This window comes from Agelaius tricolor, unplaced genomic scaffold (genome assembly GCF_023055355.1).
Source record: "Agelaius tricolor isolate 1412-34295 unplaced genomic scaffold, bAgeTri1.0.p SCAF_28, whole genome shotgun sequence".
Classification (NCBI taxonomy): Eukaryota; Metazoa; Chordata; class Aves; order Passeriformes; family Icteridae; genus Agelaius; species Agelaius tricolor.
The window spans coordinates 9,174,039-9,201,897 of record NW_027269288.1 but is presented as its reverse complement, the minus strand read 5'-3'; the positions used below and the strand labels follow the sequence as shown (position 1 = coordinate 9,201,897).

The 27,859-nt window shown below is 48.1% G+C and overlaps 2 protein-coding genes across 2 annotated transcripts in view; one reads left to right on the top strand and one right to left on the bottom strand.

The window, feature by feature from the left end:
* ACAP3 (ArfGAP with coiled-coil, ankyrin repeat and PH domains 3) overlaps positions 1 to 19,300 on the top strand; it is a 40,525-nt gene extending 21,225 nt beyond the window's left edge. The window contains exons 6-24 of the mRNA XM_071449087.1: positions 46 to 229; positions 1,300 to 1,344; positions 2,456 to 2,551; positions 3,364 to 3,438; positions 3,928 to 3,939; positions 4,361 to 4,473; positions 4,993 to 5,044; positions 5,643 to 5,743; positions 6,275 to 6,386; positions 7,083 to 7,291; positions 8,044 to 8,113; positions 8,205 to 8,299; positions 8,583 to 8,797; positions 10,119 to 10,223; positions 11,071 to 11,163; positions 11,908 to 12,128; positions 12,469 to 12,578; positions 13,323 to 13,433; positions 13,810 to 19,300. Of these exons, the coding sequence (XP_071305188.1) occupies positions 46 to 229; positions 1,300 to 1,344; positions 2,456 to 2,551; positions 3,364 to 3,438; positions 3,928 to 3,939; positions 4,361 to 4,473; positions 4,993 to 5,044; positions 5,643 to 5,743; positions 6,275 to 6,386; positions 7,083 to 7,291; positions 8,044 to 8,113; positions 8,205 to 8,299; positions 8,583 to 8,797; positions 10,119 to 10,223; positions 11,071 to 11,163; positions 11,908 to 12,128; positions 12,469 to 12,578; positions 13,323 to 13,433; positions 13,810 to 13,957 (2,167 nt within the window). The 3' untranslated portion in view covers positions 13,958 to 19,300. The remainder of the gene's footprint in view (positions 1 to 45; positions 230 to 1,299; positions 1,345 to 2,455; positions 2,552 to 3,363; positions 3,439 to 3,927; positions 3,940 to 4,360; positions 4,474 to 4,992; positions 5,045 to 5,642; positions 5,744 to 6,274; positions 6,387 to 7,082; positions 7,292 to 8,043; positions 8,114 to 8,204; positions 8,300 to 8,582; positions 8,798 to 10,118; positions 10,224 to 11,070; positions 11,164 to 11,907; positions 12,129 to 12,468; positions 12,579 to 13,322; positions 13,434 to 13,809) is intronic.
* Positions 19,301 to 20,318: 1,018 nt separating this feature from the next.
* Positions 20,319 to 27,609, bottom strand: SCNN1D (sodium channel epithelial 1 subunit delta). Its single transcript, XM_071448816.1, has 12 exons — positions 27,281 to 27,609; positions 26,136 to 26,397; positions 25,390 to 25,577; positions 24,826 to 24,929; positions 24,340 to 24,503; positions 23,492 to 23,590; positions 23,049 to 23,166; positions 22,347 to 22,425; positions 21,885 to 21,942; positions 21,659 to 21,714; positions 20,969 to 21,044; positions 20,319 to 20,585 (listed from the first exon to the last, which is right to left on the bottom strand). The coding sequence occupies exons 1-12, from the start codon at positions 27,607 to 27,609 to the stop codon at positions 20,319 to 20,321; spliced, it is 1,800 nt and encodes a 599-aa protein (XP_071304917.1).
* Positions 27,610 to 27,859: the final 250 nt, after the last annotated feature.

Sequence of the window (27,859 nt, the reverse complement as noted above, 5' to 3'; positions counted from 1 at the left end):
CATTCTCCCCTTCCAACCCTGATTTCTGCCCGTGCGTGGCCCCAGGGACGTGAGGAAGTTCAAGGAGACCAAGAAGCAGTTTGACAAGGTGCGGGAGGACATGGAGATCTCGCTGGTGAAGAACGCGCAGGCGCCGCGGCACAAACCGCACGAGGTGGAGGAGGCCACGGGCACCCTGAGCATCACCAGGAAATGCTTCAGGCACCTGGCCCTGGACTACGTGCTGCAGGTGGGGGCGCTTTGCTCTCTGAAACCGCGGGGTTTGAATGTTCCATTGTTCAGGAACATTTAAACATTTAACATTTAGTGTGCGGGTCTGGGCTCACATCAGGGGATGCTGAGCTCTGTGCACAGAGCAGGGACACAAAACAATTCCTGCTCCAGCTGGGCACCAAGGACAAATGACCCAAATCTCAGCCCAGGAGCACAAACAGCGTGGGCTGGAGAGAGAAAAACAAGGATGGGACTGCATGGGCTAAAGCTGGAATGGGACAATTCACTCCAAGATGCAAATGGACTAAAACTTATAATTTTGTGACTGATCATCCATTTTTTGGGACTATTTTGGTTCATCCTGGGTTCGTTTTGGGACCGTTTTGGTTCACCCTGGGTGCAGCCCTGGCTGGGCTCTTGTGCTGCCCAAGGTGGATCCATTGAGGAGAAACTTTTCATAAATCATTTCAATAGATTATATAAAATTTATAATTATATAGATAAATCATATCAAAAGTATATAGAAATTATCTATTTCAATCTATTGTTTTCTATTAGATATTATATATTTATGTAGAGATTACATTTAAATATATAATAATACATTCTATACCTATATATAGTAATTTTTATATTAATGTATTATGTATGTTTATATATAAATATAAAATATATAATTAATGTATTTATATACACTATATATATAATTTATTATATATTTATATGGCAATTGTATATAAAAAATAATGTCTTGTATATCTATAGCTAATATATATTTTATATATATTACATATATACATATATATAAATTAATTATATAAATTACCATAACATCCTTTCAATAAATTATTTGATCTCAGTAAGAGAAAAGAATTAAAGTTTCCCCTGCGGTGATTTTAACCAGGTGAGAAAGGTGCATTTATTGCACCTTTTAATCCTACCTGGAGCTCACCAAAACCCCCCTTAGAGGCACTTTGCACTGGAATTATTCAGGAGTAATTTGGGATTGATTTTCCAGTGGGTTTGGAGGTTCCCAGGCTGGGTTTGCTGCTGGTGCTGAGAGGAATATTTTGATTTTTTCCCCAGATCAACGTGCTGCAGGCCAAGAAGAAATTCGAGATCCTGGACGCGGTAAGAGCTGCAGGAGAGGAGCCCTGGCTGCTCCCCAGGGAGAAAATCCAATTCTGGGGATTTTCAGGTGCTGCTTTCCCTTCTTTGTGCCCACAGCAGAGTGCAAGGAAGGAGAAAAGGGATAAATTGCTTTGGGAAAAAATCAAGAGTTAAACCTAATTTTTCTGTGGGGAAAAAAGGATGAGGGTTTTTCACCCTTGCCCTGATGCAGCTGTTGTTTCTCTCCCCAGATGTTGTCCAAAAAAAGGTCTCAAAATGTTCTATTTAATTCAAAACTTAATCTTACAACCCCAAAATTCCAGGATTCCCAGTCCCAGCTCCAGCTGTTGTTTCCCCAGATGTCATCCAAAAAAAAAGAAAAAAATCTCAAACCAAATCTTCCATTTAATTCAAAACTTCAACTTTACCAAAATTCCAGGATTCCCAGTCCCAATATTTATCTAGAAATTACATTTAAATATGTAAATAATATATTATATATCCACATAAAAGATATTTATATTAATAATTTATATTCTATATTCATTTATAAAGTATATAGAAATGTATAAATAATAATATAAAATATAGATAAATTAATATATTTTATATTATGTATTCATTTATGAATGATATATCAATGTATCAATAATAATGTACAATATAGCTGTATTGATATATGTTATATCAATATATAAATGTATCAGTAATAATGTACAATATAGCTGTATTGACATATGTTATATCAATATACCAATGTATCAGTAATAATGTACAATATAGCTGTATTGACATATGTTATATCAATATATCAATGTATCAATAATAATGTACAATATAGCTGTATTGACATATGTTATATCAATATACCAATATATCAATAATAATGTACAATATAGCTGCATTGATATATGTTATATCAATATATCAATAATAATGTACAATATAGCTGTATTGACATATGTTATACCAATATATCAATGTACCAATACTAATGTACAATATAGCTGTATTGATATATGTTATATCAATATACCAATATATCAATAATAATGTACAATATAGCTGTATTGACATATGTTATATCAATACATCAATACATCAATAGCAGGTCTGTTGTTTCTGTCCCCAGATGCTGTCCTTCATGCACGCCCAGTTCACCTTTTTCCAGCAGGGTTACAGCCTCCTGCACGAGCTCGACCCCTACATGAAGAAATTGGCCACCGAGGTGAGGGGGGCTGGGCTCCGCTGCACCCCACAGGGGTTTGGGGTCCCCTTTGGTGCAGGGAATGCGCGGGGGGGGCTGCAGGAGCGGGGCCCACCCACACCCGCACCCGGCATTTTCCCTCCTTTGTGCCCTTTCCCTCCTTTTCCCCTTCTTGCCTCCTTTCTCTCTCCTTTCTCTCTCCTTTCCCCGCTCCTTTTTGCCTCCTTTTCCCCTTCCTTTTCCCCTTTCTTGCCTCCTTTCTCTCTCCTTCCTTCACTCCTTTTTGCCTCCTTTGTGCCCCTTTCCCTCCTTTTCCCCTTTCTTGCCTCCTTTCTCTCTCCTTTCTCTCTCCTTTCCCCGCTCCTTTTTCCCTCCTTTCTCTCTCCTTTCTCCACTCCTTTTTCCCTCCTTTGTGCCCTTTCCCTCCTTTTCCCCCTTCTTGCCTCCTTTCTCTCTCCTTTCTCTCTCCTTTCTCTCTCCTTTCTCTCTCCTTTCTCTCTCCTTTCCTCACTCCTTTTTGCCTCCTTTTCCCTCTCTTTTCCCCCTCCTTTTTCCCTCTTCCTTGCCTCCTTTTTGCCCCTTTTTTTTGCCCTTTTCTTGCCTCTTTTCCCCTCCTTTTCCTCTCCTTTCTCTCCTCCTTTTTGGCATTTTCTTGCCTCCTTTTCCCCCTCCTTTTCCCCCTCCTTTTCCCCCTCCTTTCCCCCTCCTTTTCCCCCCCTTTTTTCCATTTTTCCCCCTTTTCCCCTTTGTTGGTGCTTTGGGCCCAAGATATCTCTGTCCTCCCTCCCCATCCCCTCCATCTCCATCCTGATTTTCCCCCCTTGGTTTCCCAGCTGGACCAGCTGGTGATCGACTCAGCCGTGGAGAAGAGGGAGATGGAGCACAAGCACGCCCTGATCCAGCAGAGGGTGAGCCCCAGATTCCTGATTTTCCTGGAAATTCTGGATTTTCCTGACTTTTCTGGATGTCCCTCGTGGCTGTTGGGCAGCTCCAGATGCCTCAAATTCAGGATTTTCCTGATTTTCCTGCTCAAATTCAGGATTTTCCTGATTTTTCTGATTTTTGTGGATATCCCTGAAAGCCTTGTGGCTGCCTCAAATTCAGGATTTTCCTGATTTTCCTGCTTTTTTCTTTTTTCAAATTTAAATTTAAATCTGACATTTAATTCGATTCAAGTCAAAATTAAGAAAAAAAAAAAGGCAGAATTTAAATAGAATAAATTTCTTTTTATTCTCGCAATAGAATCTGAGGCATCTCAGATTTTCCACCCTTGGCAACGATTCCCAGCCTGAAGGTTGGGAATGAATAATGAATCACTGTTAATAATAATAAATTTAATTAATTAATTTCTTTTTCTTTCCCTCCTCTTCTCCCTGCGTTGCTGCCTGGCCCTGCAGACCCTCCTGCAGGTGAGTTCCCACCTGGATCTTCACCCTGATCCCAGAAATCCTGTGCAAAACTTTGGGATTTTGGCAAATTTGTCCCTTTTTCATAGTTTAATATTAAAGTATCTCCGCCCTGATCCCAGAGATCTTGTCAGAATCCTGTCCAAAACTTTGGGATTTTGGCAGATTTGTCCCCTTTTCTTGTTTTATTAAACCATCTCCACCCTGATCCCAGAGATCCTCTCAGAGTCACAAACCCTGTCCCAAACTTTGGCATTTTGGCAGATTTGTCCCTTTTTCGTGTTCTATTAATCCATCTCCATCCTGATCCCATGGATCCTGTCAGAATCCTGTCCCAGAGTTTGGGATTTTGGCAGATTTCTCCCTTTTTCGTGTTTCATTAACCCCTGGGTCCTGTCATCCTGAGTCTCTTCCCTCTCCCCAGGATTTCTCCTACGACGACTCCAAGGTGGAATTCAACGTGGATGCCCCCAACGGGGTGGTGATGGAGGGGTACCTGTTCAAGAGAGCCAGCAACGCCTTCAAAACCTGGAACAGGCGAGGAATTATTCCCAATAACTTCTCCAATTAATTGAAATATTAATTTTAACAATTAAATAAATATTTATATTTGTATTTGTATTTATATATATTTGTATTTGTATTTATATATAATTAATTAAACTAAATATATTTAATATCATTAATAATTATAAATATATTCATATTAATAATTAACATTATTCCAATTAGCTTATATAATTCAGATTTCACCTGATCTTGGGGCTGAGGCTCTGCACTCTTCCCTGCCTTACCCAACCCCTTCAAAATACTCTAATTCCAAACCCTTTTGGAAAGGGAACTCCTCAATCTTATAGGATTAATTTATTTTTTAAAATTAATTAATTTTTTTCCATGCAAATAAAGGCAATTTCTCTGCATAAACAGTCCATTAAAGCATTTAATTAATCATTTAATTTATTTGTTTTATTTAACTGATTTATTTCAAAGCCTAATGAAATTGGAATTTTTAATGGGGAGGGGCTGATGTCTGTCCGTGTGTCTGTCCCCCCTCAGGAGGTGGTTCTCCATCCAGAACAGCCAGCTGGTCTACCAGAAGAAGCTAAAGGTCAGTGAAGCTGCCCCAGGTGACAGCAGAGGATGAACCAAGTGCTTAATTAATTGATTAATTAGTTAGTTAGTTCATTAACAAATTGTTTGGCTGGGGAGGAGTGGGGTGGGAGGAGCAGGGATTTGGGACAGCAAGGCCATGAGTGTGCTCCAGGAAAAAGGCAGCAAAGATTTATTAAATCATATTTATTAAGTAATTCTGTATTAAATAATTATTCATTATGTTATTATTTATTAAATATTTTTATTTATGAAATAATTACTTATTAAGTAATTATTTTGGGGGGTTGGGGCAGGAGTTTGGGGGGTTTGAGGCAGGAGAGAGTTTGGAAGATTTGGGAAGAATTTTGGAGGTTTTGGGAAGGAGGAAGTTTGGAGATTTTGGGAAGGAATTTGCAGGGTTTGAGGCAGGGGGAACTTTGGAGATGTTGGGAAGGAATTTGGAAGATTTGGGAAGGAATTTGCAGGGTTTGGGCAGGAGGGACTTTGGAAGTTTTGGGAAGGAATTTGGAGGAAGGAATTAGGAGGATTTGGGTTAGGGTTTGAAGGCTCTGGGCAGTGGGGCCCCAGCCCCTCAGGCCCCGCTGTGTCCCCAGGACGTGCTGACCGTGGTGGTGGAGGACCTGAGGCTCTGCACGGTCAAACCCTGCGAGGACATCGAGAGGAGGTTCTGCTTCGAGGTCGTGTCCCCCACCAAGTGAGTTTGGGGCTCCCCGAGGATCCCTGGGTTGGACTGGGAGCACCCCTGGCTGCCCAACCTTGTGGGGGGCGTTTTCACCTGGAAACTTCGGGGTGGGAAAAAGCTCCAATCTTGTGGGGTTAATTCTTGCCTAGAAGGTTTGGGGTGGGAGCAGCCCCAACCTTATGGGGTAAATTTTGGCTGGAAAGTTTGGAGTGGGAACATTTTTGGCTGTCCAACTTTCTGGGGTTAATTTTTGCCTGAAGGGGTAGAAGAGGGAGCACCCCAAGTTTGTGGGGGTAAATTTTTACCTGGAAGCTTCAGAGTGGGAACAGCCCAACCTGAGGTGGTAAATTTTTGCCTGGAGGATTTGGGATGGGAACACCCCGACCTTACGGGGTAAATTTTTGCCTGGAGGATTTGGGATGGGAACACCCCGACCTTACGGGGTAAATTTTTGCCGCACTGCAATTCTGGTGCGGAGGATGAGGAGGAGCAGCCTCACCCCAGCCCTGGCGGTGATTTTGGCTCTCCCCACCCCGTCCCCAGGAGCTGCATGCTGCAGGCTGACTCGGAGAAGCTGCGCCAGGCCTGGATCCAGGCTGTGCAGGCCAGCATCGCCTCCGCCTACCGCGAGAGCCCCGACTGCTTCTACATCGAGGTGAGCCCTGCGAGCCCCAGCTCCTGCTGCCTTGGGAGGGCTGAGCTGCCACAGGGGCTGGACAGAGATAAAAGGCAGGGATTTATTAAAAGGATCTAATATAGAACAATATATTGAAAAATAGATAATTTTTATCTTATTTGTTTATCTAATTTTAAATCTATTTTTATATAATTTAATTTATTTATATATTTTTATCTAATTTTTAATATAATTTGAAATATGATTTATTTATATATTTATAAATTTTATATAATTTAATGAAATTATTTATTAAAAGGATCTCCTCAATGGATCCACCTTGGGCAGCACAACAGCCCAGCCAGGGCTGCACCCAAGATGAACCAAAATGGTCCCAAAATATTCAGCCACTCATGGGGTCTCTCACTTTTACAAGTTCTGCTCCATTTGCATCTTGGAGTGAATTGTCCCATTCCAGCTTTAGCCCCTGCAGTCCCATCCTTGTTTTTCTCTCTCCAGCCCACGCTGTTTGTGCTCCTGGGCTGAGATTTGGGTCATTTGTCCTTGGTGCCCAGCTGGAGCAGGAATTGTTTTGTCTCCCTGCTCTGTGCACAGAGCTCAGCATCCCATAATATGAAGCTCAGAGCCACTTTAGAGCCACTCCAAGGCATCAAACCAAGCCGAGTTTGCTCTCCCCCAGGTGTTCATCTCCTGATCTTTTGCTTTTCCCTGCAGAGGCTGGACAGAACAGCCTCCCCCTCCACCAGCAGCATCGACTCGGCCACGGATTCGCGGGAGCGGGGCGGGAAGGGGGAGCCGATCCTGCAGAGGGTGCAGAGCATCCCTGGGAACGAGCAGTGCTGTGACTGTGGGCAGCCGGATCCCCGCTGGGCCAGCATCAACCTGGGCATCCTGCTCTGCATCGAGTGCTCCGGCATCCACAGGTGCTGCTGGGATCCGGGGAAATCACGGGGGAAATGGGCTGGGATGGAGGGCAGGATCCTGGAGAAAATCCCAGAGAAATGGGCAGGGATGGAGGGCAGGATCCTGGAGAAAATCCCAGAGAAATGGGCAGGGGTGGAGGGCAGGATCCTGGAGAAAATCCCAGAGAAATGGGCAGGGATGGAGGGCAAGATTCCTGGGGAAAATCCCAGAGAAATGGGCAGGGATGGAGGGCAAGATTCCTGGGGAAAATCCCAGAGAAATGGGCAGGGATGGAGGGCAGGATCCTGGAGAAAATCCCAGAGAAATGGGCAGGGGTGGAGGGCAGGATCCTGGAGAAAATCCCAGAGAAATGGGCAGGGGTGGAGGGCAGGATCCTGGAGAAAATCCCAGAGAAATGGGCAGGGATGGAGGGCAAGATTCCTGGGGAAAATCCCAGAGAAATGGGCAGGGATGGAGGGCAAGATTCCTGGGGAAAATCCCAGAGAAATGGGCAGGGATGGAGGGCAGGATCCTGGAGAAAATCACAGAGAAATGGGCAGGGGTGGAGGGCAGGATCCTGGAGAAAATCCCAGGGGAAAATGGCTGGGGTGGAGGGCAGGATCCCAGGGAAAAATGGCCAGGGATGGGGTGCAGGATTCCAGGAAAAGTGGTGGAGCAGGAATTGCAGAGAGATAATTCAGAGCTCCTTAGGGAAATGGTGGGCTTGTGGGATTGTAATAATTTCTGGATTTTCTCCCTCTTGCCTGAACAGGAGCCTGGGTGTTCACTGCTCCAAGGTCCGATCCCTCACGCTGGATTCCTGGGAGCCAGAGCTGCTGAAAGTGAGTGCTGGATTTTTCCAGGCAGAAACACTGGAAAAGGGGAGAATTCCTCCCCTGAACCTTTAATTCCTTCCCTGAATTTCACTTCCAGCTGATGTGTGAGCTGGGCAACAGCACCATGAACCAGATTTACGAGGCGCAGTGCGAGGAGCTGGGGCTGAAGAAACCAACAGCAGGGAGCTCCAGGTGAGCCCAAAATCTGTGGAAAAGGCAGGTTCAGGGAAAACCTGAACTTCAAAACTCATTTTGAAATTTCAGAAATAGGAATTTTAGACCTCAGGTGGACAAAACACCCCAGAGCAGCAGCTCCATCCCCTCATGGCTGCTTTGGGCAAACCCAGTTCCCTCAGAGATCTGCAAACGCCAAACTCATTTTTGAGTTCAAGAAACAGAAATTTTAGGCTTCAGGTGGGCAAAACACTTATGTCCAAATCCCCTAAATTGCCATTTCTGTGCTGCCCCCCCCCAGGCAGGACAAGGAGGCCTGGATCAAGGTGAAGTACGTGGAGAAGAAGTTCCTGAAGAAGCTGCCGGGCGGGGAGGCGCTGGCCGAGGCTGAGCCCAAGCGGCGCCGCTGGTGCGTCAAGAAGTGCCAGAGGCACAGCAGCGGCTCCCGGGCGCCCGCGGCGCGCAGGAAATACCGGCAGGAACCGGGGAGCGCCTGCCCCGCCATGCTGGCCTCAGGTGGGGAACCACAGGGGAACTGCTCATCAAACACGGGGAATATGCAGGAAATACCGGCAGGAATGGGGAACCGTGAGGGAACTGCTCATCAAACACGGGGGGACATGCAGGAAATACCGGCAGGAACCGGGGAACCATGAGGGAACTGCTCATCAAACACGGGGAACATGCAGGAAATACCGGCAGGAACCGGGGAGCGCCTGCCCCGCCATGCTGGCCTCAGGTGGGGAACCGTGAGGGAACTGCTCATCAAACACGGGGGACATGCAGGAAATACTGACAGGAACCGAGGAACCATGAGGGAACTGCTCATCAAACATGGGGGACATGCAGGAAATACCAGCAGGAACTGGGGAACCCCTGCCCTGCCATTCTGGCCTCAGGTGGGCACCTTGCGGGGAACCTGGAAACCAACCATGGGGACAGGGGGATGGAGTGATGTCAGGAAATAAGGGGGAGTGATGTCAGGAAATAAGGGGAAGTGATGTCGAGATATCAGTAATATATAAATAATATATATAAATTTATATTAAATATATTAAATAAGTATATATTAAATATAGAAAAATAAATATAAAATGCACTTATTACTATAATTTTATGTTAAGATAATATTTATCTATAAATACACATTATTACTATATTATATTAATATCATTATTCTTATATTATGTATAAAAATACATAATATATAGATAATATATACCAATATAAATATCTATTATATATATTGCATATCACTTAAATATAAAATATATATATAAACTATATATCATATAATATATACTAATATATATTTCATATATTAATGTAGTTATTAATAAATAATAAAATTAAATAGATAAATAGTAAGTAATTTATTAATAAAATTATTACATATATGTATATATGAAATCTAATGAATAAATAAATTCATGAAAATGATACCTTGTAAAGGCTGACCTAGATCTCACTAATATGTGTGTGTATATATATAAAATACATATAAACTATATCTTATATACATACTGATATGTATATAAACTACTGATTAATATACATATATAAACTAATATATATATAATTTATCACTATTTATATATAAGCTACACAAGGTTAGCTGATAAATGATATTACATTAAAGCACTTGGTGCAAAATTACTTTGTTAAGAAATTTGTGATATTTTGGGCTCTTAGGAGGGTTCTGGCTGTTCTGGGGTGACTCTGGCCAGAACCTTGTTCCGTTTTGGGCCATGTGCCCACAGCTGTGGCTCTGGGTGTGCAGCCCCAGCTGGGAACGCTCTCCCTGCTGGCCATTAATTCTGAATTTCCTGGGAAGCAGCAGCCACCCTGGAGAGGAAATTCCGCCGGGATTCTCTGTTCTGCCCCGACGAGCTGGACTCCCTCTTCTCCTACTTCGACACCGGCGCCGGCTCCGGCCCTCGCAGTAAGTGCTCTACAACAGATCTTTATTTTTATTTTTAATGGATTTTGGTTCTACCTCTGCAAGAGAGGCTGTGCCTAGGAAGGGCTCTGGCTGCTCAGAGGCAGCTTTAAAAGGTTAAAAATCCGTGACATTTTGGGCTCTTAGGAAGGTTCTGGCTGCTCTGGGATGATGTTGGTCAGAAATTTGTGACATTTTGGGTTCTTAGGAAGGTTTTGATTGCTCTGGGATGATGTTGGTCAGAAATTTATGGCATTTTGGGTCCTTAGGAAGGTTCTGCTTGCTCTCAGAACTCTGGGATCACTTTGGTCAGAAATTTCTGGTATTTTGGATTCTTACAAAGGTTCTTATGAAGCCCCTCCCTTCCCTCCCAGTTCTGCCAGGGCTGAGTTGAGGGGTTGGGTCAATGGTCTTGAAGGTCTCTTCCCACCTGGTCATTCTGAGAATTAGGTGGAATTCTGTGAATCTGGGGGAATTTTGGGGTATTCCCAGGAACTGGGGCGGTGGTGGAGTCACCATCCCTGGATGTGGCCCTGGGTGCCAGGGTTGAGTCAAGGTGCTGGGGCTGGGTTGGACTCGATGGTCTTGAAGGTCTCTTCTAACCTGGGGATTCTGTGAATTCTGTGATTCTGTGGATGTTGTGGATTGACTCTGTGGGTTCATTTCTGTGATTTCTGTGGATGATTTCTGTGGATGGGTTCTATGATTTCTGTGGATGGGTTCTGTGATTTCTGTGGATGGGTCCTGTGGATTCTCTGACGCTTTCTCCTGGAGGAGGAGCAGCCCAGGCCGGCCTGGCTGTGGGCTGGGTGTTCAGGTGGCCGTGGTTTGTGTCCTGTTGGCCCCGCAGGTCTGAGCAGTGACAGTGGCCTGGGCGGGAGCACGGACGGCAGCGGCGACGCGCTCGTGTTCGGCTCCGTGGTGGACAGCGTCACCGAGGAGGGTGGGTGGCACACGGGGGGTGGCACACAGGGTGTGGCACACGGGGCAAGGGCTGAGGGCATTGTCCAGAACCCTCTTGGTTGGAGATTTTGACAGAGTCAAGGCTGAGGGGTTTTGAGGAGTTGATTGGGAAAACAGAACTTTTCTATCGAACCTGAGTCCTGCTGGAGGGCAGGGTTAGAAGGGGTTTTGGGGGAAGGAGCTCGGGGGTTTTGGGGGAAGGAGCTCGGGGGTTTTGGGGGAAGGAGCTCGGGGGTTTTGGGGGAAGGAGCTCGGGGGTTTTGGGGGAAGGAGCTCGGGGGTTTTGGGGAAGGAGCTTGGGGATTTTGGGGAGGGAGCTTGGGGCTTTTGGGGAGGGAGTTCTTCCTTGTGAGCATGGGGAGGGGCTGGGGTGGGTTTCCCAGAGAAGCTGCCCCATCCCTGGAAGTGCTCAAGGGCAGGTTGGAGCACCCTGGGATAATACAATGAATTTTGGGAACCCTTCCAACCCACTGCAGGGTTCTCTATTTTCTCCTGGAATTTCCCCCAGATAAAGGCAGAACTCCACAAGCAATGCCAGGCCCAGCTTCCCTTAGACAGCGTGGGTGACCAGGATGGCATGGGGACCATCCAAAATGCAGTGAGATGCTTTGGGCTGACTTTTCCCCCTTTGCTCTCCCTTTCCTCTCCCTTTGCTCTCCCCTTTCCACCCCTCTTCTTTTCCCGTTTTCCCCCCGTTTTTCCCCTTCCCCTCTCGTCCCAGCAGAGTGCGAGGTGTCGGATGACTCCAGCGGGGAGGCGGAGCTGGAGCAGGAGGTGTCGGACCTGGAGGAGGTTCGGGAGGTGCCGGCGGGGCTGGTTCTGTCCCGGGCCGCCCGGAGCCGGAACCTGCCCCTGCTGGCCGCTGCCCTGGCCCACGGCGCCGATGTCAACTGGGCCAACGAGGAGGACGAGGGCAAAACCCCCCTGATGCAGGCTGTCAGTGGGGTGAGGGTCCCCGGGGCTGGGGATGTGGGGTGGGACACGGGCAGAACCCCCCGATGCAGGCTGTCAGCGGCGTGAGGGGACGTGGGGAGGGGGACTGGAGCATGGGAGCTGTCCAGTTTGGGTGAAATGGAGTGGGAATTCCCTCTGGGAATCGTCTGGCGTGGGTGAATTGGTGTGGGAATTCCCTTTGGGAATTGTCCGGTCTGGTGTGGGAATTCCCTTTGGGAATTGGGTTTGTTTGAATGGATGTGGAATGTAGAAATTCCCTTTGGGAATTGTCCAATCTGGCTGAACTGAGTGGAAATTCCCATTCTTCCCCCCATTTTCCCCCCGTTTCCAGGGCTCCCTGCTGGCCTGTGAGTTCTTGCTGCAGAACGGGGCCGATGTGAACCAGCGGGACGCGCGGGGCCGGGCGCCGCTGCACCACGCAACCTACCTGGGGCACACCGGGTGAGTGCCACCCATCCATCCACCCACCCATCCACCCATCCATCCCTGCCACCTACCTGGGGCACACCGGGTGAGTGCCACCCATCCACCCACCCACCCATCCATCCATCCACCCATCCACCCATCCACTCATCCCTGCCACCTACCTGGGGCACACCGGGTGAGTGCCATCCACCCATCCATCCACCCATCCATCCACCCATCCATCCACCCATCCACCATCCATCCATCCCTGCCACCCACCCATCCATCCCTGCCACCTACCTGGGGCTCACCGGGTGAGTGCCATCCATCCATCCCTGCTTCCTGCAGGAAATTCCCACCTGGAGAGCGCAAAACCTCAGGATCTGGGGGAATCCAGCTGGAAAATGCGGATTTTGGGGCGTTGGCAGCAGCTCGGGGCTGGCATGGGGCGGGGTGAGGTGGGAGATTGGAGTGGGAGCTTTTCCCTGGGGAGGGGCTGGGATGGAATTCCCTGAGGATTTCAGGCTGCCCCATCCCTGGAAGTGCCCAAGGGCAGGTTGGAGCACCCTGGGATAAGGATGATGAGCTGGAATTCTGTGCCTCTGGAATTCCTTTCCTGAAGCTCCCTGTCCCTCGGGCAGATGTGCCTGTTCCTGAAGCGTGGGGCTGGGATTTGGGAATTAGGGAATTCAGGAATTGTTTCATTCCCTCCCCAGGCAGGTGTGCCTGTTCCTGCCTCTGGAATTAGGGAATTCAGGAATTGTTTCATTCCCTCCCCAGGCAGGTGTGCCTGTTCCTGAAGCGCGGGGCCACCCAGGACACCCCGGACGGGGACGGGCAGGACCCGCTGAGCATCGCGGTGAGCGCGGCCAACGCCGACATCGTCACCCTGTGAGTGCCACTGGGAGGGCTGGGAAATACTGGGAAACATTGGGAAATACTGGGAAACATTGGGAGACACTGCCCAGAGATCAGGAAACGCTGGAAAACACTGGGAGGCATTGGGAGACATGGGGAACTACTGGGAAACACTTCATGGGGACTGGGCAACATTGGGAAGTACTGGGAACACCAGGAACCACTGCCTGGGGACTGGGAGAGACTGGGAACCAGTGGGGAACGCTGCCTTGGGGGACTGGGAAACATTGGGGAATAGTGGGAACACCAGGAGCTGCTGCCTGGGAGCTGGGAAACGCTGGGAAGCGCTGGGAAACGCCGAGAACCAGCAGGGGCAGGAATAACCAAGCCTCCCCTGGCGTCCCCGCAGGCTGCGGCTGGCGCGGATGAACGAGGAGATGCGGGAGGCAGAGGGGCCCCTGGGGCAGCCCGGGCAGTACCCCAGCAACAGCCCCACGGAGCTGCAGTACAGGAAATGCATCCAGGAGTTCATCAGCCTCAACATCGATGAGTGTTAGGGACAGCCCGGCGCCCGCGGCCGGCCCGGAGCCGGGCGGGGTCCCCGCCAGCCCCACCCTTGGATATTCGGTGTTTTCCCTGCTGGTTGGTCCGGTTGTGATGCCTGCACACCCCGAGGGCTGCGCTGCCCTCAGGGGGTTTTACCTTGTGGGCTTTGAGTTCTCATGCTTGACTACTGGATGGTTGATTTTTTAATTTTTTTTTTTTTGAGGGTTTTTCTTTGGAGTAGGAACCTCCCCAGGGTATGACCACAGATTGTGGGATTGTGGCCCGTGGGATGGAGTGTGTGGGAAGTGTGGGAGATGAGCTTAGAGGTTAAAAAAACAGCAACAAAAAAGAAAAAAAAACAAAACAAAAAAAAAAAAGGAAAAAAATTCAAAAAGAGAAGCAAAGGAAAAACCTTCTGTGACCAGGAGAGAGCCACCAACACCAGGAGCAGACACAGCTGTGCCTGAAGAACTGGCTTGGAATTCTGGCAGGGATGGTGGCACGGAGCCTGCCCTGCCCTGGGAGGGCCCCGAGGTGCCCTCCAGGCTGGATTTGGGGCAGGGATGCTCCGGAGGCCCAGCAGGATCCAGGATCGGGATTGGGATCTGGATCGGGATTCAGGATCTCAGCTCCTCACCTGTCGCTGCTCTCAGGACTGAACCAGCCACACTCCCCTCGCCTGCGCCCTGGCTGTGGGCTGCCCCAAGCCATCGCTGCCCTGCTCCCGTCCCACTGCAGTTCCCAGCAGGGTTCCCATCCTGCAGCATTCCCGGAAGGATTCCCATCCTGATGCAGGATTCCCAGCAGGGTTCCAGCCCCACTGGAGTTCCCAGAAGCAGCAGCACTGATCCCTGTCGCTGGCGATGGGCTCAGGGCAGGGAGGGGAACCAGCTCCAGCTGCTCGGTGCAATTTCACAGAATCCCGGATCCCATTGTCCCGGATCCCACTGTCCTGGATCCCACTGTCCCAGATCCCATTGTCCCAGATCCCATTACCCAGATACCCAGATCCCCAGGCTGGAGGTCAATTTCAAGCCCACCCCAAGCCCCAGCACCCCAACCAAACCACATCCAATCTTCTTCTAATCCCACCCAGGGATGGAGACTTTGCCTTCCCTGTTCCCTGCAGGTCTCCATGGGGACAATTCCACCTGCAGGAATCCCCTGCGTGCTCCCCCCTCATGCTGGAGCATCCCAGCAGCTTTGGAGCTCCCCAGCTCTGAGGAGCTGCAGAATTTTTGTGGTTTTCTCCTTTTTTTCCCCTCTCTCAGCTGCGGTGAGGGAGCGTGGCTCTCCTTGGAGCGCTTTGCTGCTGTCTCACTCTGCCCTGGGAGGGTTTATGGAGCTCAGGGGGCTCTGGAATCCTGGATGGAGCTTGGAGACTTTCCCGATGTCCCCAGCTGCAGTTGGCACCAGGATTTGGCGTCAGGATCTGTCCGGATTTGGGGTCAGGATTTGGGGTCAGGATCTGTCCGGATTTGGGGTCAGGATCTGTCCGGATTTGGGGTCAGGATCTGTCCGGATCTGGGGTCAGGATCTCTCCGGATTTGGGGGCAGGATCTCTCCGGATTTGGGGTCAGGATCTCTCTGGATTTTGGATCCCGGTCCTGGCTGCTCCTGGCCCAGTGAGGAAGGGGCTGGGAGCTGCTCCTGCTCCCGGCTCCGCCCTGAGCTCCAGCCTGGCTCCCGCAGGACGCCCCGGATCCCGGTGGAACCCCCGGGGCCCAGCCCTGCCCCATCCCAGCCTGGGGCTGGCCCAGCCCGCAGGGAATTCCCTCCCCAGCCCCGTCCTGGGGCAGCTCCTGGTGCTGATTCCCCCTCGGGCCGTGCAAATCCCTCAGGGTCCCTCCAAGCTCTGGAGAGAAAGGAGAATTTTCACTTTTGAGAGTGGAGGAGAATTTTCTTCATTTGAGAAAAAATAATTTCTTCATTCTTGAGAGTGGAAGAGAGTTTTCACCATTTGAGAGCAAAGGAGAATTTTCACACTTAAGAAAAAAGGAGAATTTCACATTTGAGAGTGGAGGAGAATTCTCACATTTGAGAGTTGAAAATTTTCACCACTTGAGAGCAAAGAGAATTTTCACCATTTGAGAAAAAGGAGAATTTCTTCATTCTTGAGAGTGGAAGAGAATTTTCATATTTGAGAGTGAAGAATTTTCACATTTGAGAAAAAAGGAGAATTTTCCCCATTTGAGAGTTGAGAATTTTCACCATTAGAGAAAAAAGGAGAAATTTCTTCACTCTTGAGAGCAAAGGAGAATTTCCACCATTTTTCACCACTTTTCGAATTTCACGCTCTGCTCTGCTTGTGGATTTCGGCACGGCCATAATTTGAATTATTTGAATTTTTTAACCTGTACAGCAACTCCAAACTGATTTCAACCCCCCCTGCTTTTCCCAGCTTTTTTAGGAGGAGTTCAAAACCCGACTGATCCTTTTGAGAACTGAGGAGAAACCACAGCTTCCATTTTTTGGGTCATTTTATTTCACTTTTTCTGGGAATTCTGGCCACAGATCCTGGCCAGGCTGCACCCTGGAAGCTCAGACTCACTGCTGAAGTACATGAAGTTGGAAAAAAATGTAAATATCGATGCAAAAAGCAGCATCTTGCAAGACAATGGATTTATTTAACATTGTATTGGTACTTTAAATATTTAGATTCAATGTATAAAAGCAACTTGGTGCACTTTTCCTACCTGACAGTATTTTGGGGGGTTTTATGTTCTTTTGTTATGGGTTTTGTGCTGTCTTTTTTAATCAGTGGAATTGTTTAAGTATTTAATTTATTCTTATTATTGATGTGCCCAGAGGACTAGTGCAATTTTTATTCAATACAGTTGGTCTGTATTTAATGTCAGGATTTTTTCCGTAGCGTTTTTAGGGAATATTTTTCCAAAATTGCCTTTTTTTTCCCCCCTCATCCTGATTTTCCTCTCTTCCCCCCTCTTTTTCCCTTTGTGTTTCCATCACGGATTCAAAACCTCAAAATTTGAGATAAACCCAACACCCTGCAGTCCCCAAACCAGAACTTTCTCCAGGAAAAACACGTTAAGGATGCACTTCTCCCAGTTTCCTGTGTTTCTTGGATGTTTTATTTCTCCTGGGGGCGTTTCTGGGGGGGCGTGGGCTCCAAATTTCGGAGGGGAGAGTGGGGAAGGCACGCAGAAAATTCAATTTCAGTTTTCAAATTGAAATTTGAGCATTTTCAGGCTCTGAGTGGGATGAAAAAATGAACATTTTGTTGTTTTTCCTGCCTGAAATGCAGCTGGATTTGTGTTGTACCATCCTGCTTGGAAGAATTGATGCCCTAAATTGGATTTTTTTCTATTTTTTTTTTTCCATTTTATCTTTTATTTTTCCAAGGGGGTGTGAGTGTTTTCTCTTGGATTTTACCACATTTAACAGGAGGAATTAAAAAGTGAAAACCCCTCAGCCACCAGGATCCTCCATCCTTGGGATTTTTTGGGATATGGGGGAATTTTTCTCTCTTTATTTGACCCAAGTGCCTGGACTTGGATCCAGTCTGGGCTTGGATCTCTGATTCCAGCTGGGATTTTCAATATTCCAGGGTTTTTTCAGGTTATTCCAGCCTTGCTGCCTCTGAGCTGGGAAATTTCTTGGAGTATTTTAAAGGAAAAAATAATTTTAAAAAAGGGATTGGAAGATTTGATGCCTTTAACCAAAAATCCAGGTGTGAGAAGCTGAGCTGGGCCAGGCATCAAATGGAATTATTCGTTGGAAAATACCTCTGAGATCATCAAATTAATTAATTAATCATCGTTAATTAATCATCCTGCAGCTTCCAGGAGAGAACTGGAGGGAGGATTTTGGGATTGAGAGATCAGGAACATCAAAAATATCAGGAAATACCAAAATCAGGATCAGGAACAGCAAAAATTTTGTGATTTGTGCAAGAAAAACCCAGGAGCTGCTCAGGGAATGCACAGAATTCCTGCCATGGGTGGAAAAATGGAATTTCTGAGTTTCCCAGCAATTCCTGGGTTGAATTTTTGGGTTCCTCAGCAATTCCTGGTTTGAATTTTTGGGTTCCTCAGCAGTTCCTGGTTTGAGTTTTGGAATTTCTCACAATTCCTGGCTTGAGTTTTGGAGTTCTTCACCAATTCCTTATTGGACTTTTGGGTTCCTCAGCAATTCCTGGTTTGAATTTCTGTGTTTCTCACCAATTCCTGGTTGGAGTTTTTGTGTTTCTCACCAATTCCTGGTTGGAGTTTTTCAGCCATTCCTGGTTTGAGTTTTTGGGTTCCTCAGCAGTTCCTGGTTTGGGTTTTGGAATTTCTCACAATTCCTGGTTGGAGTTTTGGAGTTCTGGGGTTCCTCAGCAATTCCCGCTGCTGTCCCTGCCTCCGTGTCCCTCTCGGAGCCAGCGGGGGCCGGGAGGTGACACCGGTGACAGCCCTGGGGACGGCCCTGGGGCTGAGGGACCAAATGTCCTTTTGGAGGGTCCAGGAGGGCTGGGGTGTCCCCATTTCCACGGGAACGGGGCTCCCTTGGGAACGGGGCTCCCTTGGGAACGGGCGCCTCAAACCGGGCTGGGCTGCGCCCGGGATTCCCGCTGGGAACGGGGCTGGGCAGAGGGGGGGACCCGGGAGGGGACCCGGGAGGGACCTGGGTGCCAGCACGGAGGGGTTTGGGTGGGGACGCTGCTGTCCCCAGAGGGGGCACCAGGGGACAGGGAGAGACCCTTGGGCCAGGCCGGAGGGGTTGGGCCAGGCCTGAGGCCTTAGACCAGGCCGGAGGGGTTGGGCCAGGCCGGAGGGGTTGGGCCAGGCCGGAGGGGTTAGGCCAGGCCAGAGGCCTTAGACCAGGCCGGAGGCCTTATTTGGTTATGTCAGAGGGGTTGTTTGGCCAGCTCAGACATTTTTTGGCTACCTGAGAAGTTTTTTGGCCCGGCCAGAAGCACTTTTTAGCCATCTCAGAGGGGTTTTTGCCAGCTCAGAGGGTTTTGGCCACCTCAGACATTTTTTGGCCATCTCAGAGCGTTTCTGGACAGCTCAGAGGGGATTTTGGTCACCTCAGACATTTCTCTGCCACCTCAGACGTTTTTTTGCTGTCTCACAGGGGTTTTTACCATCTCAGAGGTTTTTGGCCAGCCTGAGGCTCTGCCCTCGCTGTAAATAAAATTAAACTCCCACCCCTGCTCTCCTCCCTCCCCACCCTCTTTGCACCCGGATTTTTTAACCCTTCCCCTCCCTGCACCTCTGGAAATTCAGATTTTTCTCTCTGTAATCACCTTTGTACAATTCCAAAGCTCTTTCTTGTGCTCTCTGCCTTTTTTCCCCTCTCCTTTCTCTGGTCTCTTGAAGCACTCTTAATAAAAATCTGGATAAAAACTCCTTCCCTCCTCCTTCTCAGCTTGGTTTCTTGCTGGATTAACCAAAATCTGCATTTTTAACCCCTTTTCCTTCTCCAGGCTGAGCTGTGGGGCACTGAATGGCACACAAAAATCGGGTTTTTTTTAAAAAAAAGTCAAAATCTGTTTTCAGAGCGTTTTATTATTTAAAAAATAATTTAAAAAATCAAAGTTTGTGGGTTTCAAGAGAGTAAAATGCTCCTGTGCAAACATCCCCATCAAAAATAAAGTTGTCTATTCTGATTTATATACAGATAAATTAACAAATATTAACAAATATTAACAAATATTAACAAAAATTAACATTATCACTGTTATCTGCGATAAAACCACAGCATTCCACAGGAATCAGAGGGTTTTTCTGGGACCTGAAGAATTCCCAATCCTGGATTTTTTTCTCTTTATTTCCCTCTGGAACAGTCAGAGTTGGTGGGAATTACCCAGGAAATCCAAAAGCAGCAGGAATTCCAGAAGGAAAGAGGGGTTTGGGAATTCCAGGGGGTTTTTGGGAATTCCAGGTGGGATCAGGGCCTGGTGGAGTTTGGGAATTCCAGGAGTTTTCGGGAATTCCAGCTGGAATCAGAGTCCAGGTGAGTTCCAAGCACTGCGAGTGCTCAGGGAGCTCCCAGCTGTGGATCCAGGACATCCCTGGCACTTTCCCAGCAGGATCAGGTGAATCCCAAACATTTCCACCCTCAGGGAGATCCCAGGGGAGGATCCAGGACATCCCTGTGATCTTTCCCCACAGAATTCAGGGAATTCCAGGAGAATTCCAAGCATTGCCAGGCTCAGCCGTGGATCCAGGATATCACTGTCACCTTCCCCTCAGAATTTGGGAATTCCAGGCACTGCCAGAGCTCCCAGCTGGGGATCCAGGACATCCCTGGCACATTATGCCCCAGAATTTGGGAATTCCAAGCATTGCCATGCTCAGTTGTGGATCCAGGGTGTCCCTGTCACGTTTCCCCCAGAATTTGGGAATTCCAGCCCCCAGCTCCTCCTCACAGCTGCCCCAGCTCCAGCCCCTGCCCCAGTCCCGAGTCCTGGGCTCCCTCCCGCAATTCCCTGCGATTCCCCGGGGCCAGGCTGAGATTTGGGGTGGGGCTGGAGCCCCGGGGGCCCCTCCGGGCCCGGAGCCTCTGCAGGCAGAAGAGGCCGGACAGGACCAGGGTGTCCAGGAGCAGCTCCAGCATCTCCACCACCGAGAGCACGGAGGAGCCGAACCAGAGGCTCCACTGGCTGCCCATGCTGGACAGCAGCAGGTTCTCCTGGAAAACCCAGAGACCATCAGGTATGGGACAGCTCTGGGGCTCTCTTTGGATTTTTCTATTGATTTTTCTATGGTCTCCCTATTCCTCAGTCTGGGAATTGAGCTAATTAATATATATAATAAATAAGTATATAAATATATATATAATATAAAATAAAAATAAAATTATATTAATGTCATATAAACAAATAAATGTATTTATGTATAATGTAAAAATAAAGCCTAAATTAATATGTTAATAATTAATATTATCATATAAATGAACATATATATTTTTACATACTCTAAAAATAAAGGTAAATAATTAAATTCTAGGAATGAATCCCTGCTAGAACTCTCAAGAATTCCATGGGAAGGGAATAAAAAGGAGCTGTCACCTACTGAGAGCAGCGGGGCCTCGTGCACGGCCTGGGAGCTGAGCTGGCGGTAGAAGATGGTGACCTTGGCAATGTCCCTCCTGCAGGGACAACACAGCATGGCACGGCACGGCTGGCACAGCACAGCTGGCACGGCACGGCACAGCTGGCACGGCTGGCACAGCACGGCTGGCACGGCATGGCTGGCACGGCACGGCTGGCACGGCACGGCATGGCTGGCACCGCGGGCATTGCCAGGGGGACTGGGGACATTCCCAGTTGGCTCCAGGGCATTCCCAATGGGCACTGGGGACATTCCCAATGGGCACTGGGGACATTCCCAGTTGGGACTGGGGGGACATTCCCAGTGGGCACTGGGGACATTCCCAGTTGGCTCCAGGGCATTCCTGGCTGGGACTGGGGCACATTTTTTGGGGACTTATTGGAGATTTACTGGGAATTTATTGGGAGTTTTTTGGGCTTTATTGGGAACTTCTTTGACATTTATTGGGAGTTTTTTTAGGGTTCCTTGGTGGTTTTTTGGGATGATCGTGCAGGTTTTCCCATTGCCCTCCCCTCCCCATCCCAGACCCCATGGATTGGGAATATCCCATGGACTGGGATGATCCCAGGATTTACCTGCTGCCCTCCCTGCCCCATCCCAGACCCCACGGATTGGGAATATCCCATGGATTGGGATGATCCCAGGATTTACCTGCTGCTGCTGGAGTTGTAGCCATTCTGGTGCCGCAGAGCCTGGCGCACCCAGTCCTGCCATGGGAACGTTGACATTGGAATATTTGTTATTGGAATGTTTCCAATGAATTATTATCAATGGGATATTTGATACTGGAATATTGGCATTGGAATGTTTGTCACTGGGAGATTCATTATTGGAATATTTGTTATTGGAATATTCATTATGGGAATTTTTGCAGTACCTGGGATTTTGCCGAGGGCCACTTGGCTGTGCCAGCTGAGACCTTGTACAGGGATTCCCTGGGGAGGAAAAAAAACCCAGGAATTCTGAGCACCAGGAGCTGCCCAGGGAGAATTCCCAGAAATCCAGAAAATTCCCAGGGCAGCTCTTCAGAACTTTGGGAAAAGCTTCCCAATTCAGGTCACAAAATAAACCCTGAATAATTAAATATAATAAATATAAATAATATAAATAAATGTATTAAATTAAATGTTGATTAAATAGAATAAATCTCAATCATTAAATTTAAAAGAGAAAAATATAGGAACATTAAATTTAAATTTAATTTTAATTTCCATTACATTTAGATTAAATTTCATTTAGATTACATTAAATTTTGAGTAAATTTAATTTTAATTTAAATTAAATTTTACAACGATGGGAGCATTGACTTGAAATTTAAATTGAGATTTCTGGGGCTCACCTGCAGGGTTTAGGGCAGTGCTGGAAACAATCCAGGCGGTGATTCCGGAGCCGGGAGTAGAGCTGGTAAAAACAGTGCCCTGGAAAATGGGATGGGAGGAACAGGGCTGGGAATTCCCAGGAATCCCCACTCCCTTTGGAATGATCCCAAAGGAAAATAATCAGAATTGAATCCTGAAATCCCTGAATTTTGGGCTGGAAGGGACCTTAAAGGTAATTCCCACCCCATGGATCCAGGATCCTTGAAACCCAGGGAATTCTTGGATTCCAGGGATTCCCCAGGGACTCAGGAATTTCCAGGGGTTTTTTCCCAAGTATTCAGGAAATCCCAGTGATTATTTCCTAGGATCCAGTGAATTCTATTATTATTATTATTATTATTATTATTATTATTATTATTATTATTTCATTTCCAGGCTCACTTACCCCAGGTGGGCTGGTGGCTGTAGTTGCTATTCCCAGTGAATCCCAGGCATTTATTTTTTTTATTATTATTATTCATGTATTCATGTTTTTATTTCAATATTAATACATTTCGATTATTCATATATTTTTAGTTTTAGTTTTATTTATTCCCTCCCAGGCTCTCTTACCCCAGGCGGGCTGGCGGCTGCAGTCGCTATTCCCAGGTAACCCCAGAGATGATTTATTATTATTATTTTATATTTTATATTTTTTATTTTAATTTGTCTCTGCTCCTTACCCCAGGCGGGCTGGCGGCTGTAGTCGCAGTAGCGCGCCCCGGCGGGCAGCGGGTAATAGAAATATCCACAGCCACAGCGCTGCACCATGGCCCGCTGGAAACACGAGTGCAGGCAGGCCTGGAAACAGGGAAAGCATTGGGATAAACCAAAAAAATCCCACATTTCTAGCGTGGAACTGGTGGGAGAAAAGGGCAAAAAAAATTGGAATCTGTAGGACGGAGCTTTTAAGAGAAAAGGGCAAAAAAAAATCGGTGTTGTTGTAGAGCAGCTGCAGCCTGGCAAAACTGGGTTTAGCTAAGGTAGGCTCAGTACCTGCAGGGTGTAGGAGTTATTGTAGAGCCTGGCTAAGCCGGGTTTAACTAAGCCAGGCTCAGTACCTGCAGGGTGTAGGAGTTGTTGTAGAGCCTGGCTAAGCTGGGTTTAACTAAGCCAGGCTCGGTACCTGCAGGGTGTAGGAGTTGTTGTAGAGCAGCTCCACGGCCACGTCGGCCCCGTCCGTGGTGCACCTGCCGTAGTTGCCCCCCAGGCGATTCACCTGGTCCTGTGGGGACACAAAGGGTGATTAATTAGCAGGGTTCATTAATTAGTGCCCACCTGGCAGATACCAAAACCATCCATGTTTGGGATGGCTGGGTTTGGTTCCACCTCGTGCCCACCTGGCGGATGCCGATGGAAGGATGGTTTGGGTTGGTTGGGGATGGTTGGGGTTGGTTTGGGATGGTTGGGGATGGTCCCACCCCGTGCCCAGCTGACGGATGCCGATGGAAGGTTCGTTTGGGATGGTTGGGGTTGGTTGGGGATGGTTGGGGTTGGTTTGGGATGGTTTGGGTTGGTTGGGGATGGTTTGGATGATTTGGGATGGTTGGGGATGGTTTGGGTTGGTTGGGGATGGTTTGGGATGGTTCTGGATGGTCCCACCCCGTGCCCACCTGGCGGATGCCGATGGAAGGTTGGTTTGGGATGGTTTGGATGGTTTGGATGGTTTCGGTTGGTTTGGGATGGTTGGGGATGGTTTGGGATGGTTTGGGATGGTTTGGGATGGCTCCACCCCGTGCCCACCTGGCGGATGCCGATGGAAGGTTGGTTTGGGATGGTTTGGATGGTTTGGATGGTTTGGGGTTGGTTTAGGATGGTTTGGATGATTTGGGATGGTTTGGGTTGGTTTGGGATGGTTCTGGATGGTCCCACCCCGTGCCCACCTGGCGGATGCCGATGGAAGGTTGGTTTGGGATGGTTTGGATGGTTTGGGGTTGGTTTGGGATGGTTTGGGATGGTCCCACCCGTGCCCACCTGGCGGATGCCGATGGTGGTGGCGATGCCCGGGCGGATGTGGAAGCCCTCGTGCTCCAGGAACGGGGTCTGGTTGTGGCTGTGGATCATCACCTTCACGCCGGCCACCGTGGACAGCAGCGGGAGGTGCTCCTTCTGCTCGGCCCGCAGGATCAGGGACAGCCCTGGGGACACACACAGGGGGGCTGGGGACAGCCGGGGGCACCAGCACTGGGCAAATCCCTCCTGTTTGGGTTTGGGTCCCAGATTTGGGCTCTGGGATCCCTCAAGAGCCATTTTTAATCCTCAGAGCCCTGGTGATAATGGCACCTATTGCAAACCCTCATAAATTCTGCTTTTTTAAGCCCAGATGCTGCTGGGGCTTAAAATAATAATATTGTCGTGGCACAAGAGATGCCAAAATTTATCACTAAATCCTGCACTGAGGACAAATTTAATGAATTCTCTTAATTTTAGCTCTTTTCCCCCATTTTGCAGATCACTCACCATAAGGAATTCCTGGTTTTGTGGCTGCCCAGAAAGGATCTGTCCCCTTGCTGTTAAAAGTGTAGCAGCTCCCAAAAACTGGGTGGTGGAAGTGAACGTGATCACTGGAAAATCAGAGATTTGATGGGGTTTAATTAATTGATTTTTTACCTTAATTCAAAGCTGGGTGTGTTGGGAAAATGGGAATCACTGGAAAATCAAGAGAGATTTGATGGAGTTTTACTGGAAAATCAAGAGAGATTTAATGGGGTTTTAAGTGTGATACCACCTTAATTCCAAGCTGGGTGTGTTTGGGACAGGGGCAAGGAGCTGTGCATGCCCTGGAAACCCCAAATTCAGAGAATTCTCAGAATCCCCAGGCTGGAAGAGACCTTCAAGATCATTGAGCCCAACCCAGCCCCAACAGCTCAACTCAGCCCTGGCACCCAGAGCCACACCCAGGCTTTGTTCAACACCCCCAGGGATGGGGACTCCAGCACCTCCCGGGCAGCCATTCCAGAGCTTCATCCCCCTTTCCATAAGAACCTGCACTCCCCTGGTGCCACCCGGGGCCGTGTGTCCCACCTGGGCCTGCAGGGCTCCCCATCGTACTGGCAGGAGTAGACCAGGTCCTGGAAGTGCTGCTGGTGCTGTGGCGGCCCCGGCGGCAGCTGCGCCATGACGTTCATGTAGTGGAAGCGGAACCACTCCAGCAGCGCGTCCATGCCCGACGGGTGCGAGGTGTAGAAGCAATTCCCACCTGTGGAGTTGCACTGGGACACAGGGAAAGGGGGAGACCATCTGTTGTTATTGGGGGATTTATTGTTAGTGGTGTATGATAATAATTGTTCTGTTAGATTATATATATCATTATATGGGAACCATTATTATACCCATAATAGCAATAGCTTATTACCATAACCTATTACTATTATGGGAATTATTATTATATTATAGTAACATATTATATTATATTATATCACATCATATATATTATCTCTATTATATTTATTATATTATAATACATATTAATATATTTATGCATTATGCATATGAAATATATTATCATATATAATTTTAATATATTATATATAACTTATATCTATATTATTATATTATATGGGAATTATTATTATTCCCTAATAGTAATAGATTATTTTTGTGTGAATCCCATGCAGGTATTTTGGGGTGAATCCCCATCCCCATCCAGGCATTTTGGTGTAAATCCCATGCAGGTATTTTGGGGTGAATCCCCAGTTTCTCTGGGGCGTACCCACGCCAGAGGTGCCCCCACATCCCCCCGTGCCCCGATCCCCCTCTGTGCCGCTCACCAGCCGGAATCCCACTCTGGAATGTTCTTTGCCGGCCCTGGGGTCCCACATCCTGACCAGGGAGAAGTTGTGGCTGAGCCTGAAGCCGGCGCTGCTGAGGTTGGCCCAGGCCTGGACGCGGATGGTGCCGTCCTTGTCCCTGTCCCTGTTCCTGTCCCTCAGCTGGGACAGCCTGGCCGCGGCCTTGGGGCCGTACAGGAAGGTCAGCGACTCCTCGGCCATGCGCTCCAGCTGCTCCAGCTGCTCGCTGACCAGCTCGAACCTGCAGGGATTGGGGAAAAAATCCACATTTTGAGAAAAATTCTGCATTTCTGATCTCTCATTGACCAGCTCAAACCTGCAGGGATTGGGAGAAAATTCCACATTTTGGGAAAAATGCCACATTTCTGATCTCACAAGCTCCATGGAAAGGTTATTCCTTGGGATCTGTGGGAGAGTATCCAGAAATTCTGCTGCTCAGCACACCTAAATCTAATAGCTTTATTTAGTATTTAATTTATTAATAATCTTTATTAATAATATTGATTTAATATTTAAATTATTAATGATATTTATTAGTAATAATAATGTTATATGTCCCTCCTGGGGGAGGAATCCCTGACCCTTCCCAAACCTTTGGGAGCATCCAGGTGTGCTGGGATGGCAGATGGGGATGGCTGTGGGATGCATCCAAGGGGTTCTTGACCCTTCCAAACCTTTAGGGACACATCCCAGACCCTTCCAAGCCTTTAGGGACACATCCCAGACCCTTCCCAAGCCTTTAGGGACACATCCCAGACCCTTCCCAAGCCTTTAGAGACACATCCCAGACCATTCCAAACCTTTAGGGACACATCCCAGACCCTTCCAAACCTTTAGGGACACATCCCAGACCATTCCCAAGCCTTTAGGGACACATCCCAGACCATTCCAAACCTTTAGGGACACATCCCAGACCCTTCCCAAGCCTTTAGGACACATCCCAGACCATTCCCAAACCTTTAGGGACACATCCCAGACCCTTCCAAACCTTTAGGACACATCCCAGACCATTCCCAAGCCTTCAGGGACACATCCCAGACTATTCCAAACCTTTAGGGACGCATCCCAGACCATTCCCAGGCCTTTAGGGACACATCCCAGAGCATTGCCAAAGCTCAGCTCACCTGGAGGGATCCAGGTTGCAGATGGTGACGGCCGGGAACATTTTGGGCTCGGAGTCCATGGACATGGTGAGCACCACAGGGTAGGCCCAGAACTGGCTGAGCATGAGGGCGAACTGCCAGTAGAGCATGGCCAGGCTGGCCAGCAGCAGCAGCGTCCAGAACGCCGTCTTCATGCGGTTCCTGCCCGAGCACACCAGGCGGATGGTGCCGTGGATCGTGGTGTTCTTGCAGAAGAACTCAAACATCTCCTTGAAGGAGCCGTAGAACTCGATCAGCCCCTCCTCGGCTGCTTCTCCTGCTGCTGCTGCTCCTGGGAGCTCCGGTTCCATCCTCCAAACGGCTTTCTAGGCATGGAAAACAATGGAAAGTCATTAATCCGAGGGAAAGGCTCTTCCAAAAAGGCTTTTTCAAACAGGCTTTGTCCAAGGAGGTCCTTCCCAAAGGGGCGTTTTCCAAAGAGGATTTTTCCAAAGAAACCTTTTCCAAACAGGTTTCTCCCAAACGGGCTTTTCCAAAGTGGCTTTTCCAAAGTGGCTTTTCCAAACAGGCCTTTTCCAAAGTGGCTTTTCCAAAGAAGCC